General features: G+C 53.3%; 1 protein-coding gene across 1 annotated transcript in view; it reads right to left on the bottom strand.

Moving 5' to 3' along the window:
- Nucleotides 1–14253, bottom strand: part of KCNK5 (potassium two pore domain channel subfamily K member 5) — a 37229-nt gene extending 22976 nt beyond the window's left edge. Inside the window, exon 1 of the mRNA XM_004590335.2 lies at nt 13690–14253. Within this exon, the coding sequence (XP_004590392.2) occupies nt 13690–13875 (186 nt within the window). The 5' untranslated portion in view covers nt 13876–14253. The remainder of the gene's footprint in view (nt 1–13689) is intronic.
- Nucleotides 14254–15144: the final 891 nt, after the last annotated feature.

The raw sequence follows: 15144 nt of genomic DNA, 5'->3' as shown, positions 1-15144 counted from the left end.
ACTGATTTCTTGTGAGCGGCAGGACTGGCTGGAGCCTGGGCAGTGGAACAGGGCAGGAGGGAGGGCGGGAGGGGACTGGCAGTGGTTGCTGAAAAGCTGCTCACCGGGGCACCCTCCCTTTTCCTGCTCCCCCCAGGTGGGGGAGGAGGGTGCTGACAAGACACCCCTGTGGCAGGGCCCCACTCAGCACTTCTCCCCTGGGCGTGCAGTGGACACCGAGAAGGCACCCTTCCAAAGCCAACAGTGACGGGATGCATTCCTCGGCCCTGGGAGGTGAGCTTTATTTGAACAGGAGGGATGGGACACGCATTCTCTTCCCTGTAAAATTCTATGGACAGGTGCCCACCTCCATGCTGAACTAGGGGGGCTGGAGAGGAGCAAGAACTCCAAGTAAACACAAGTGCACTCCAACCATAAGCAATGGCCAAGTGCAAGGGCCAGCCCCCACACCCTAAGCAGCACACTACCCATTTGTGCCTTGTCGGGTGGGCGATTATCAGGGTTGTTCCAGACCCCTTGAGAAAGGAGATGAAGCCGCTTCCTTCCCAAAATGAGCACTAGAGTCCTCCCCAGTCTCTTGCCTCTGGGGAGGCCAAGAGAAGAGATACCAGGACACAGCAGGCTGTGTGTGGACTGACAGAACTCCCTACAGCTAAGAGGCCCCTGCGCCTCCCTGCCATCTCCCCGATTCTTTCTTGGTGGCTCTCAGCCTCAGGGTCCCCCCTCCCTGACCCACAGACCTGCCAAGGGGCAAGGGGTGGGCGAAAGTGGTGAACCAAGGTCAGGGACCTGTTTGTTCAGGATGGAGTGGGAGGGGGAGGACGGGTGGGGTGAGCGGCAGCACCCATTTATATAGCCCAGGTTTTCCAGCATTAAAATGTTTTATGTTCAAAACGGCAAACAAATCTATGTAAAGTCAATATGATCAGGAAACAGAGGTGCTTGGCGGGGGCGGCAGGGTGTCTGAACCCCCAAGAGCAAACAGTGCCTGGCTCTGGGCCAGCAGGCAAGTGCACAGGGCACTTCCTGGGTGCGGACGGACTCCAGGGTATGCAGGGTGACTTGACCTCGGGCTGGCAGAGATGGACACTATGGCACCTGAGCAATAGGTAAATCTCCCAGAGCTGTGGTCCTGTGCTCAGAAGGCCTGGGTCCAAGCAGCAGGCTGCACCACCAGGACTCAGTGATCCAGCTGCAAAACAACACGCAAAGACGCGCCTGTCTGTGCCCGTCTTTCACCGTGGATGGGGAACCGAGGTGCCAAAAAGCCACGGCAGCAACTGCGTGTGCCCTAGGTGAAAGGTGCAGCTGTCCTTGCCTCCACCCCCCTCAAAGTCAGCTCTTATCACTCAACCTAAACTTGCTGAGACTTGCTACCCCAATGCAGGGTCACAGAGAGTCTCCTCTCCCTAGTGAGAGGGTTTCCATAGTCCGTTGGGAGGTCCACTGGGATCAAGGGCAGGGGTCCACAAAGATAGTGAAGTCATGCAACCAGCAGAACATCCATGATACCACCAGTGCCCTGGCTGCTTGTCTGAGGCAGAGGACAGAGGAAGGGTGTGTGTTCTGGGGTCATGACCTGGTTGGCTACCTGGTTCCTGGAGGGCTGGGATGACCAGGACACCTGTTAGGAGGGACAGCAAACACCTTTGTACCAAGCAGCATCCTCTTGGGGGCCACTGCTTCTAAGAACCCTTCCCTAATTACCCCCACTTAGCTCTAATTGCTCCTTTATTGCACCCCCCTCCCCTGCCTTCACCCTTGCCCCCTGGTGAGCAGAGTAACCTTGAACAAGTTATACAATCTAAACTCCAGGCCTTGACTCTGGGAGGCTGGAGGCCAATTAAATAACCACGAAGCTCCCTGCAGCCTTACATTTTGGGTGAATGCAGATAGTGGAGCATGAGGCACCCTCTGCCAGCTTCCAAACCCAGCTTGCAACTCCCGGGACAGCTGAGCACAGGGCTAGAAGGGCTCCTGAGAGCAGGAAGCAGCCGATTCTCTCAGCCCCAGGCTCTGGCTGGCCCAGAAAAACATCCTCCTTTCTAAGCCTCGGGCTTACCGCACTCTCCACCTACTGCCTCTTTCTCCAAAGACTCCCAGGCAGCCCAGGATCCCAGGGCAGGTGAGGAAACCAGACAGGCCCAGAGCTTGCATGAAATACATTGCCAGCAGTTTCTGATGCAAAGACAACTCGGAAAAGGCTTAGGAGTGGGCTCAGATATGGGTCAGCAAAGTACGCTCCAGAGCTTGTAGCTGCTACATCACTTCGACCTTGGTTCTGCGCCAGCCTCATCACTCCACAACAACCCCTCTGTTTCCCATTGAGTACATGGGATGATATCCACTGGGTTGCCAGATCTCCCAGAGTCAGGTCCCACAGAGGGAACACAATAAAGGTCTCAGATGAATGGGTTTGTAGAATGGGAATATGGCAAGAGGGGTGTGTGTGTGTGTCAGGGGAGGGTGCATGCGGGAGCCAAGTCGTGCATATTTGCAAACTTCTTAGGGGACTAGGTCATGTCATGCACTTCCCAGCTGCCCATGGCAACACCCTGCCAACACCTCCTGTGCTCCCCCACTGCAGGATGGGCCGAGGGGTGGGAACTGCTCTCTCGTGCCATGGTGCTATCAGCCAGGGAGGGCCCTTCTCTACACAGTCTGGGCTTCCCCCACTCCACCCCCAGCACCTGCTCAGAGGCCGTGCAGAAAAAAAAAAAAAAAAGCAAGAAGGGTCTGCGTGCAGTTTCCTCCCCAGCTCTTGCACTTGCCCTCCTGCCTTCTCAACAAAGTCCATAAAAGGCAGGGCCCAGGGCTCTCGTTCGCTGCGCTGTAGTCCTCAGGCAGGACTGGGCATAAAATCCTCAGGTAATAAACAACAATATATGCTTAGGAAACATGGACTAAGTGTGAGACCTACAGATCCTTGAAAGCTGAGACCCAGGCTCCCTCCAGCCATTCACAGAGCCCATGAGGACTTGTGGGGTGGGGAGGGGAGTGAGGGAATATTCATGAAACCAGGGTGGGGGGAGAGGGGAGATGGGAAGCTGGGTTCTCAACAGAACAGCTGTGAGTTCTGAAAGTATCCCGCCCCCCAAAGGGGCATTATAGCAAGCTGTCTTCAAGGTTAACTCAGTATAAACTGCATGGCCCCGTCCCCCCAGCCCCACACGTGACCTGCACCACCTTTCTCCTCTCCCATGGTGGGTGGGCAATGCCATGTTCAAATCAAGCAAGGTGCTGGAGAAGGGGGGTTTCACAATTGGCAGAAGTGGGAGCAAATCTCAGGGGTGACTTGAAAGAGGGGTACCACTTGTCCTCACTCCTATCACAAAGCTGATCTCCAAGCAGGCAGAATGGTGGTGGTGGTAGTGGGAGGCTGGGGACGGGGCAGATGGAGATGGTGGACAGGAAGGGCCAAGCAGGGAGACAGGAGGGACACGCTGTGGTAGGCTGCAGAGCAGTGTGGAGACTACAGATGACAGCAAAGCATTTCTTCTATGAAGAACCGTAAGAGGACCCTGTGCAATGGCTCTGTTGGCTAATCCTCACCTTGCAAAAGCCAGAATCCCATAGGGACACTGGTTCTTATCCTAGCTGCTGCACTTCCCATCCAGCTCCCTGCTTGTGGCCTGGGAAAGTAGTTGAGGACAGCCCAAAGTCTTGGAACCCTGCACCCACATGGGGGACCCAAAAGAAGCTTCCTGTTCTGGGCTTCTGGCTTCGGATCAGCTCAGCTCTGGCCGTTGCGGCCATTTGTGGAGTGAACCAGCGGATGGAAGATCTTTCTTTTTTTTTCTCCTTCTCTCTGTATATCTGCCCTTCCAATAAAAATAAATAAATCTTAAAAGAAAGAGAGCGAGGACTACAAGAATGGACTTCAAAGGTGCCCAACAGAAATTATCACACAAAAACCCATAAATAGGGAATTACCAATCAACCCCCGAAACACAATAAGAAGGACTGTCCTTGTCCAAGCCCCACCTCATGAGGCTTGAAGGGGAAAATGGGAATTAACTATAATCATGGCAATCCGGCCTCCCCCTTTCACGAGCCCACAGCTAGAGTCTAGCTTGGTTCATGTGTGTGGACTCACGTTGCCCAGATCCTGCAGCAGGCTCTGCCCCTCCAGGATGGACATCCAAGTGGAAGTGCCCCCCTGAGACTGGCGCACTGCTGGGCACACAGGCACAACGGATCACTGAGCATGTCAAGAACTACACCTGGTCATGTAGACTCAGGGGTGGAGAGACACAGCTGCTGGCCACACAGACCTCCTGCAGTCAAGCAGGACCTAACTGGACAGGCGCACTATGCTTGCTTGAATGAAGGAATGAATGACTTCAGAGAGATAAGGCTGGGAGAGGGTCACATGTCACAGGCTGCAAGTCAGAATCAGCCTTCCATCAGCTCAAAGCAGTGGTTCAGGAGAGGTTCCAGTGTGGAGTCACAGACAGCCCCACCCGACAAGGCACAGAAGGCAGCCCTCAGGGCCCGTCACCAGCCAGCGCTCAGCCCAGTGTGGCTTCTCTCCCAGATCCGAGGGCCCAGCTGAGCGGCTGCAGCCAGATTACACTGGGGCATGGGAGGTGACAACAGCCAGAAGTATACAATCCTGACGAAATGTTTCAGCGGAAAACCCAAATATTTAGATGGAGGAGAGGACAAAGAACACACATCTCAAAGTCAAAGGGTCCCAGCCACCACAGGCCCTCTGCGCAGCAGCAGGCAGTGCCTGTCCCCAGTGAAGGCTCAACTCTGACCCCAGACACTGGGAGGCCACCATCTGTAAGTAGGTGATGGCCCTTGAGGCCATCTGGATCCAGGAATTCTCCATACAAGGATGTGTAACCAAGGCCTGGGATGGGCCTTGGAAATCAGATGTAAAACTTTCGTATGTCTACGGGTTGGCTGTGTACTCTTTTGGCAAGTAGGGTTATGGGTGAATCTGTAGAACATGAACAATAGGGGGTGTGCCACCCAGAAGGACATGGTGGGTTAGCATCTTCCCTGTCCCCCACCTACTGATCCAAGATCAATGCAGAGCTGGCACGTGAAGAGCTTTCAGGAACACAGGAGCCAGAGAGGGGCTGTGCAATGGCTCAAAGAGCTAATCCTCTACCTACAAGTGCCAGCATCCCATGCAAGCAACGATTTGTGTCCCGGCTGCTCTACTTCCTATCCAGCTCCCTGCTTGTGGCCTAGAAAAACAGCAAAACCTTGGGACCCCACAACTACATGGGAGACCCAAAACAAGTTCCTGGTTCCTGGCTTCAGATTGGCTCAGCTCTAGCCATTGGGGAAATAAACCAGTGGATGAAAGATCTTTCTTTCTCTGTCTCTACTTCTCTCTGTAAATCTGCCTTTCTAATAAAAATAAATAACTCTTTAAAAAAGGGAGAGGGGTAGGGCAGGAAAATGGGAAATGGAAACCACAGTAGTTAATGTACAGTGGACCACCCAGCACACACGCTTGGCACTCCCGGTTCATATGGAGGGAGACACTGTTCTATTATCCCATTTCACATGTGAAAAGAGAAAATCAAGAGTTATAATGTTCAGGATCCTGCGAGCTTGGCACCACACAGGCCCTGTACTTTCCCATCTTGGTGCCCCTGTTCCCCGCATATTTAGCCTTCAACACAGTCCATGGCGGAGCCAAATGGTGTTGAGTGAAATCTGGGTTCAAACGCCCATTCCAGCTATACAGCAGTGCTGATCATAACACCTACAGCCCATGGCATCTATGAAACGTTGAGATAATGCCCCTGGGCTCAGCCTGCGGCCAGGTAACTGCTCAGTTAGGAGTTGCTTGCACCCACTCAGACACAAGTAAACGTGCTGAGTTAGCAAGAGGGGAGTTGAATGTCAGCTCTACTGTGCTGTATAGACATGGTCTCCACAATTTTGTATGGAGGGACAACAGTAGGAATACATACCCATCCCTCAGCACTGGTTCAAGGAGACAGATTGCACACAGTAGGCATTCCACACCACTCATCCCTTAAGCTGGTCTTCTCCAAGTCCAAAAGCAACAAAACAAAACAAAACAAAACAAAACAAAAAAAGCACCCATCTTTTCTCTCCATGGTGCACACTTTGGGAGTTCAGGTGCATTGGCCCATACCAATCTCATAAATACACTCCTTGCCTCTCCTTCCTCCAGTTCAGGGTCCTGCGTCTTGCTCAGATTCCCCCACAGGCCAAGGGCTTCTACAAGCAGCAGGAAGCACAAACCAAATCCTCCAAAGCCCTCCCACCCTCCGCCACCTCTCCAGTCTCTACCATCTGCCACCCATCACTCGGCACTCCGCAGTGCATTCCCTGGTTTCCCGTCCATGGCCTAATTTCCTCTCCCCAGCTACACTGAGCTCTCCAGGGCTATAGACCCTCCCCTCTGGCTTCAGAGGCTTCCTGATACACAAACAACAGCCAGCCAGAAGGGAGCCCCACCACCACTACCACCTTCATCTGTGTTCCCTCACCGTGGCCCTTCGCCCCCATCACGTCGCCCAAGTCTAGGGGAGGTTTTGTAGGTCTGCAGCACAGTGGCTCTTTATACAAACGGGTGTTACAGGACGGGGAACATCTTCAGCTGGGCCAAGTACCCAGACTCTGCCTTCCCCAGAGGCTCATGATAGACGCCCTAACTGAAAGTTGGGGGGGTGTGGGTTTCGGGGTTAGGTGGAGGTTGGAAAAAAACCCACACTCCCTCACATCACAAGGAGCAATGAGGCATCCTTACAATAACACGCATGGGGGAAGGGCTCAGCCCACAGAAAATACTGTTAAGAGAATATTGCACTTCTTTTAAGTTGTCAAGGGCTATAAAGAAAGAAGGTGCTGTCTCAAATGTCATCTTCACAGCCCTAATTTGAAATTGAAAAAAAAAAAAAAAAAAACTTTGATGGAGTTCAAATTCCTTGGCTAAACCCAGAAAGGCAATTTCCTCTAACCCTGGTTACGTGGGGGGTGTGTGTGAGAGGATGCCTGCAGCCAACAGGGCGGTTTTTTGAAAAAGCAGTTAGAGGGGCTGGCATTTGGCTAAAAGGTTAAAATACTACCATGGCAGTAGGGGATAGGAGGCAAGCACAAGGACTCAATGGCTACTTCCCATTCAAGTGCTGGGATCCCATATAGGCATCAGTTCTTTTTCTAGCTGCTCCACTCCACTCCACTCCCCATCCAGCTCCCTGCTTTTGGCCTGGGAAAGCAGCTGAGGATGGCCCAAAGCCTTGGGACCCTGCACGCAACTGGGAGACCTGGAAGAGGCTCCTGGCTCCTGATTGGCTCAGCTCCAGCTATTGCGGCCACTTGGGAAGTGAACCAGCCAAAGGAAGATCTTTTTGTCTCTATAAATCTGCCTCTCTTATGAAGATGACACCTGGTCCCTGTGTTGATATCAGCAAGCCTGGGTTTAAGTTCCGGCTCTGCTTCTAATCCAGCTTCTTACTAATGTGCCTGCCCCCACTTGGGCCCCTGCCACCCAGGTGGCAGAACCAGATGGAGTTTCTGGATGCTGACTTTTTGGCCTAGCCCCAACCATTGCAGACATTTTGGGAGTAAACAAGCAGATGGAAGATCTCTAAGTTGCAATTAAGTAAGTCCTTAAAAAAAAATTCTTTCTGGGCCTGGCACGGTGGCCTAGTGGCTAAAGTCCCCACCTTGAATGCACCAGGATCCCATATGGGCGCCGGTTCTAATCCTGGCGGCCCCACTTCCCATCCAGCTCCCTGGTTGTGACCTGGGAAGACAGCTGAGGATGGTGCAAGGTCTTGGGTTCCTGCACCCGCATGGGAGACCCGGAGGAGCCTATGGACTCCTGGCTTTGGATGGGCACAGCACCAGCTGTTGCAGTAATTGGGGAGTGAATCATCAGACGGAAGATCTTCCTCTCTATCTTTCCTCCCCTTTGTACATCTGACTTTGTAATAAAAAAAAAAATTCTTTCCGATTCTGACGCCTTTTGCATAATAAATCAAAACGTTGAAAAAACTTTAGTGATATGTGAGACTGCTGGAGCACATGGTAGTTCTATTTTTAACAGTTTAAGGAATCCCCGCATTGTATTTCCACAGTAGTTATACCCTTTGATACAACAGAAGGCAAAAATGCTATATGATCCCACAGGAGACATTCGAGGTCATCAAGTTCATAAAAGCAGAAACGTCAATACTAGTTGCCAGGAGTGGGGCAGAGAGAGAAAAAGACAGCCGTTGAATGGGTCTAGCTTATTTTGCTAAAGGGAAAAGTTCTAGAGATATGTTTCAAAGCTATTTGAATATATACAGCTGACACTACTAAACCATATGTTTCAGCACACTTAAAAGTTGATGCAATGGCAAATTTTGTGTTTTCTTGGTTTCTTTTCCTCCCCACCCTCAAGTGGACCTTGCTTCTACTTTAGGAAGATTTTCCCGATTCTTTGCGATACCCACATGCATGGACCACCCCTGCCCCGTCCCGCTAGTGACACTGCTGGTATCAGCTAACACTCAGCTCTTGCTACGTGGCAAGTCCTACTCTCAGAAAGGCCACCCCTTGACCACCAGGCAAACTGCTCCAATGAGCAATCTTCCAGCTACAGCAGCCCCGGAAGCAGTGCCTGAAGAGACCCCCGCCTGTCCCTTGGCCACACTGCCATCCGTGGGCAGGGTGCATAACAGGCCAGGCCCTTCTATCTTACTCCAAGTGCAAAGGCACTTAGAGACATCTTCCATAAAAAATCCACCTGTCTCCTTCCCCACTCTGGGAAGGGAAGTCATAGAAACAGAGGAGCCACGCCATCACCCAGTTCCTGTCAGTCAGTTCTGACTGGTTCTTTGGGGGTCTGAGGGCTCCTCAGTTCCCCAAAGCCTTGTTCTTCCCTGCTCCCAACCCCAATGCCAGCCCCCACTCCCGAGTTCAGAGGCTGAACTCCATCCGAGAGCAAACAGCCCAGCTGCAGATGAAAGCCTCTGACCTGAGCTCAGGGCCAAGTACAGCATCCAAAAACCGGAGGACTGTGTTGCTGTTAAACACCAGACTATAAATAGGGCAAAACCCCAGGAAAATACTTAGAAGAAGCAATCATCACCTCCTTTGTACCCCTCCTGGAAGGAGCCCCCCTCACTGGTGCCTGTCAACATGTGCAAATTTCCACCCTCGGCAATTCTCTTCACCATTATTGTACCACCTGTAACCACGGTTAAGGGTTCTAGTAAAGCTCTCAGAAACAATTTAAAATACTCACTTTAACTATTAAAACTCGACCCAGAACAGTTAACACAAACAAGAAAAGGAAGCCACCAGGAAGGAGCCTCTGCTGTCCATTATCTCACAGGAACCCAACTTATCCACGCTGCATTTGAAGCTCAAACCAATGATGTGGACAGAGGAGGCCTCCAAGTCCCGATAATCAAAAGGTCCATTGTGTTTCCTTCGGCTCACAAAGGCAGTTAAGGAGACCAGTGCATTTTACAATTTCCACCAAAGTTTAAAACAAAGAGGGTGTGTGTTTGGGTTGGGGGGAAGAAAAAAATGTTCTGATTAACTCTTACTTGCCCAAATCATTCGATGTGCCCCATTCTAAGCATTTGGGCTGGATGTAATGTCATCATAGCTTATGGCTGTATTTTTCTAATGTGGGGAGAAGGCCATGTGTTATTAATAGGAGGTCAGAAATGCCTTACCACTGTAGACAAACAGCAGTATGTGCAGTATAGTGTGAAAAACACAGGAAATGAAAGGGGTACATCTTGCACTTTATGGGGGAGGCCAGGGGAGTCGAGAGGCTTTCAGGCTAGCTCAGTGGCCCAAAGCACAAAAGCCTGTGTGGGGCACCAGAGCGAGGCAAGCCCTGGGGTGACAGGAAAACCAAGAATCACATCAAAAACCCTGGGGGTCCAGCGCCCTGGCCTAGCGGCTAAAGTTCCCGCCTTAAACGCGCCAGGATCGCACGGCGGCCCCGCTTCCCATCCAGCTCTCTGCTTTGGGCCTGGGAAATCAGTCCAGGATGGCCCAATGCCTTGGGACTCTGCACCCGCATGGAAGACCCATGGAAGACCCGGAAGATGCTCCTGGCTCCTGGCTCCAGATTGGTGCAGCACTGTCTGTTGCAGTCACTTAGGGAGTGGATCAACAGACAGAAGATCTTCCTCTCTGTCTCTCCTCTCTGTATATCTGACTTTCCAATAAAAACAAATAAATCTTAAAAAAAGAAAAAAAGAAACCCGGGCTAGGATAAAGGACAGACAACTTGCCATCCTTTTGGTAGGATCTTCTTCCCTTCTTTGCCCTAGCCAGGAACTTTCAGTCTCAACCCTTACCTGCCCACGTGGGATTGCTTTATGGACTCCTAGCTTCACGCTGGGCCAGGGGCTGCTGGGGGCACTTAGAGCAGGTATCAGCTAGACAAAAGCAAACATCGCACAGTCTCTCTCTGGTTCACCCTCAGTCTTTCCAATAAATAGAAGGAAGGTGTCATCTGAAAATAACAGACCCTCCTGGGCACCTGTATCAAGGCTATGTCCTCTATCTTGTTTCAAAGAGGGTTTATTTATCCTCCATCTCAGCAAGACAGAACCGGGCCCAATATCCAGTATTTCTACATCCTTGTTCAGTGCCTGGGGAAAGTAAGTACTTAGCAGAGATTGACCAATTCACTTCTGCTATACTTTGAAAGTATCATCCTGAGATGTGAAATCTAACTGCATTACAGAATCGTAGGCGAGCAGTATCATCTTCTTCACATTCCCCTTTTTTAGGGGTGGTCATCAAGAGCCCATTAAGAATGCAAGAGAACACCTCTTCCAAGTGGTCTGTGGGCAAGGGGCCTCTTAATCCTCCCTTTCTTATAAACACTGCAAGCTAGACCAAGGCAGAAGAGTTGTCATTCCTTTCCTCCAATTGGTTGGGGAGAGGAAAGAGAGAATTCCACAAGGAGAGGTGCACCGGGTGGACAGACACGTGGCCACAGTCCTGCAGGAGTGGCCAGGTGAGCTGGCCAACATCACAGAAGCCTGCATGCCAGCGCATGCTCTGGAGGAAATAGAAAATATTATTCTCCAGCAGAGCAGAGTCCAGAGGGGCAGCTTACTAAGCTCACTGACACAGCAACAATCCCAGCAGGGAGGTCAAAGGTGGGTGAAGCTGCAGGAGCCCTCCCTCCTGGCGATGCAGTGCCTGTGTTGACAACAGAATTTCTCTGTGATCACTGTCAAGAATAGACAAGGACATAGGTTGAGATACCACTGGCTCAGCTGAGTGCCCAACCAAGGCTAGCCACAGACTGCTCACCTGTATTTCCATGTCACTGGAGCCTCGCCCAAAGCCAAGCCCTTATTCACCGGCTCCAGGGGTAAATGGCCAAGTCACCTCTGCCGTCTGCTAGAATACCACCCATCGTGACCAGGGCAGAGCAGGTGCGTGGCTTCACCGGGACTTCCTCTGTGGGAGTCTCTGCTTCGGAGCCAGGGTTCAAAATGGTTCTGCAGGCAGGAAAGTGGGTGACCACATGTCCCCAAAGCTGAAAAGACAGCCTCTGTGCGCCTGAATTCAAATCACAGTCTGAGTAGGGCAGGAAGCACCTGACGACCCTGGGAGCCAACTCCCTTTCTCACGCATCTGAAAGAGCTGATGGGTTTCCAGCACAAATACCCCCTATCCAGAATGCACCCTCTTCCTTCTCAAATCCCTGGCTGGGTTCCAGCTCCCACTTCAGGAATTCCTAGCTAGGGACTCCTTTGTACTCACCAGAACCAGCTACAATAAAGGCCCTGGACCCTTGGGTGGGAAACCCCAAGCGGCCTCTTAATGGGAAAGAAGACTTTTGGCCACTTCTGTATTCCCTTAAACTAATTTCCTGAGGCCCAGGGAGGTGCCTGGAGTCAGACTGCAGCAGATTTATGCAAACTAAAAGGCACAAGGGAAAGCTTCCACTGGTCTGCAGTCCTTTCTTGGGTTTTTCCTATGCAGGGAGGGGACTTACCCAGTTAGGGTTGGTTTGAGATGGGTGGGGTATTTTTTTTTTCTTTTTTTCTTTTGGTTTTGGTTTTTTTTTTTTTTTTCTGGCCAAGAATGGGGACAGGACCTTGTTGTTAAAGAACTTATCTATAATCATATCTAAATCAGACTGGCCTGATGCCAAATCCTTTCTCTAAAAGTTACCTGCCTACCTTGGGGGATTAGCTGTGGACTGACTGAGCAGGATCTTGAATAAGAGGCAATTTGTTTGTTCCAACACCTTAAGGAAGCTGTGTGGACACCACCAGCAGCACCACTACCACCACCAGCAGCTGCAGCCGGCTGCCCAGCCTCTGGACGTCTGCCCCCTCCCCTTTCCCTGCTCCTTGTGTTTTGAAGTTTATTTTCCCACATCCAGCCTTGAATTCTTTCCTTCCTTCCCCTGCAGTGGCGGAGGAGGAGTCGATGAAGAGGGAAGTGTTTGGGGGGCAGCTAAAGGCTTTATCACACTCCCCGTCTATGCTGCTCCAAACAAAGCCCGAAGCAAACCAAACAAAAGCTCCGGTTCTCCAGGGCAATTGTTTCCTCCAGGAAAATCATAGAGACCCCTCATCCTTCCGGCCATGCCAGAAGGAAGCTGGGGCATCCCCCCATCACCAACTCATGCTATTCTGAGCCTAATCTTCCCAATATCTTGAAGCTAATTCTCAGCATCTTAGTCTCCAATATCCAGGGGGAACTGCTACCGGCAGGAGACTCTCCGGGCCAAGCCGACCAGAACTCCACAGTCTGGACCTTCCCGTCCACCACCTCCCTAGAGGACAAGTTTCTACAGGCCTGGCAAGGCAGCTTGGCCGCGCACCTGGGGACCCAAGGGCGGGACCACTGGTGACAGGCTATCTCCCAGCAGCCAGGGGCCAGAGGAAGGAAGGAATGAGAGTTCCTGCCCACATCGTGGATGGGATCCGAAAAATGAAGGTCACTCCAGAGGCTGTGAATAAAATGCTCCTCACCAGGCATCCCTTTTGGCTTCATCCACTGAGAAGGGCGGAGCTGATGCTGAGCCTTCAGGAAACGGGGCTGGAAGGATCTCCTCTCTAGGTCCCAGTTAAGGCCATTAACCCCCAACTGATCTGTGAGGTCATGGCCACCTGCAGGGCTAGTGCACCCACAAAACTCTCCGTCAAAGCACAGGAAGGCCCCCCATGTCGCACATCCCCACCTTCCGGACTATCCGGTTTCGTTCAGCCTCCCACGTTGATCAAGTTTTAACTCCAGCCTTTAGGGATGCCCACACGAGTATACCTTCCCGGAAGTCCGCGCGCCACTCCAGCCACCGGCCATTGGCCAGTGGGCCCCTCAGCAGAACCCCCCATGCCTTTCTACCACCCCCCTCATTGACCAGGCTCAGAACCCAGGACCCTTCCCGCAGCTCTGGCCGGCGCGAGCTGCACCAGCCCTGGAGAGCAGCGGTAGAGGCGCGAGGGGTGGCACCCAGCCCGGTTCCGAGGACTCCGGGAGCGTCTCCAAGGAAAGATAAACGCCTTTATCCGCCCGCACACCCACACCCCGCCACGGCGAAACCCAGGTCGCCCAGGAGCCAAACCCAACGACAAATTGGGCTCTCCGCGCCTAGGGGCCCCGGCGGGAGACACAGCCCCACCGTGGGAACCTGGGTCGCGTAACCCACGGTCTGGAGCTGCAGCTGTCCCAGGGTGCCTGTCGGGGTCCAAGGCAGCGGCTCACCTGCAGGATCTTGTCCAGGCCCTCCTGACCCAGGCAGGGGAACTCCTTGAGCAGATGCAGCTTCTGCGTGTAGTAGTTTTTCTTGGCCTCCTTCCAGTGCGGCTCCTCCAGCACTTCGAAGATCGCCGCCCCGATGGCCAGGTAGAAGATGATGGCCGAGGTGAGCAGAGGACCCCGGTCCACCATGACTTCCGAGGAGCCTGCCCCTGGCGAAAACCTCCCCTAGCCCAGCGGCTCGCGGGCCGCCCGCCCTCCGGCCTCAGGGAACAGCTGTTTGAATTTGGAGCTCCGCATGCGCAGTGCTCCTTCTCTCACCCCCCCACCCCCTAACACACACCACACACCACACACCACACACACCACAGCGCCGCTCCTCGGAACCAAGTGGCTGGGCCAAGCTTGGCTACTGAGCTTGAGGAACTAAGCGGGATCCCACTCACGCGGGCAGGGGCGGGCGAGCACCCAAAGGGGCACACGGGGCGTCAGGATCGTGAGGGAGAACTCGGCGCCCGACTCCGGGAGACACGTGTGCGGCTCCTCCGCGCGCCACACGCAGTGTGCGCGGCGCCCGCCTCCGCGCGCCTCTTTAACAGGGGCCCGGCGCGCTCAGCTCGGCCCGCCCTGGATCCTGAGGAGGAGGCGGGCCCGCGTTAGAGCACGCCCTCTCCCGCCGGTTCCCGCTGCGGACCGGGCAGTGGGGGCGAGGTGCACGCTGCCCGGAGCCCGGACCCTTCTACCCTGCCCAGCCACGCCGCGGCTTGGAAGGTCTGCGACCCCCAAAGCTCACCGCAGTGCCGGAGCGGCTGCGATCTCCGGAGCTAGATGTGTTATTAGTGCTGGTGCATTCACTAGGACGGAGCACAGCAGTTTATTGCTGTTGTTATTTTTATTGTAATTGAATGTTTCTTTGGTGTTTCTTCCAGGAAAACTTGATGTTTAGTCTGTCTTACACACACCTTCCTAAAAACCTGGGGAAAGGGGTCTAGGAAAGGGGCTAGAGAAGAATAACAGGAACTACCCCCAACAAAAAGCGCTTCATCCGTCTCCCGCGCCGTGCTCACCTGCCCCTGGAAGACGGCCGCCTTTGGAAAGGGCAGTGTGGCTGCAGCGCGTGCATGCACACACAGAGTTCGTGACCGCCGGGAACACCGCCTTGACACCCCCCCCCCCCCCCACGCTCCCGAGCCTTCTAACCAGGGCGTGCCGCCCCTCCCCCGCCGGGGCTCAGAAAAGCCGGAGGGGAAGGCGGGGGAGGGGTGGGCTTCGTTCCAGAAGGCGCCCGCCGCGCCGCCAGGGCGTGCAGGAGTGGGCCCAGCTTCTCTCTCACCTCCCTACCCGTGGCTGAGTGTCTTTTTGGAACTCCTCTTGCTATGCATCATAGCAGAGCGGCTGTGCAGCCAGCGGGTTGGGGCTGCACTCGTTTAACCAGCAGCAGCAGCCAGAAGTTGGAGAGGT

Source organism: Ochotona princeps, chromosome 1 (genome assembly GCF_030435755.1).
Source record: "Ochotona princeps isolate mOchPri1 chromosome 1, mOchPri1.hap1, whole genome shotgun sequence".
Classification (NCBI taxonomy): Eukaryota; Metazoa; Chordata; class Mammalia; order Lagomorpha; family Ochotonidae; genus Ochotona; species Ochotona princeps.
Note: the sequence above shows the minus strand (reverse complement) of the source record. Positions and strands in the feature narration are given on the sequence as shown.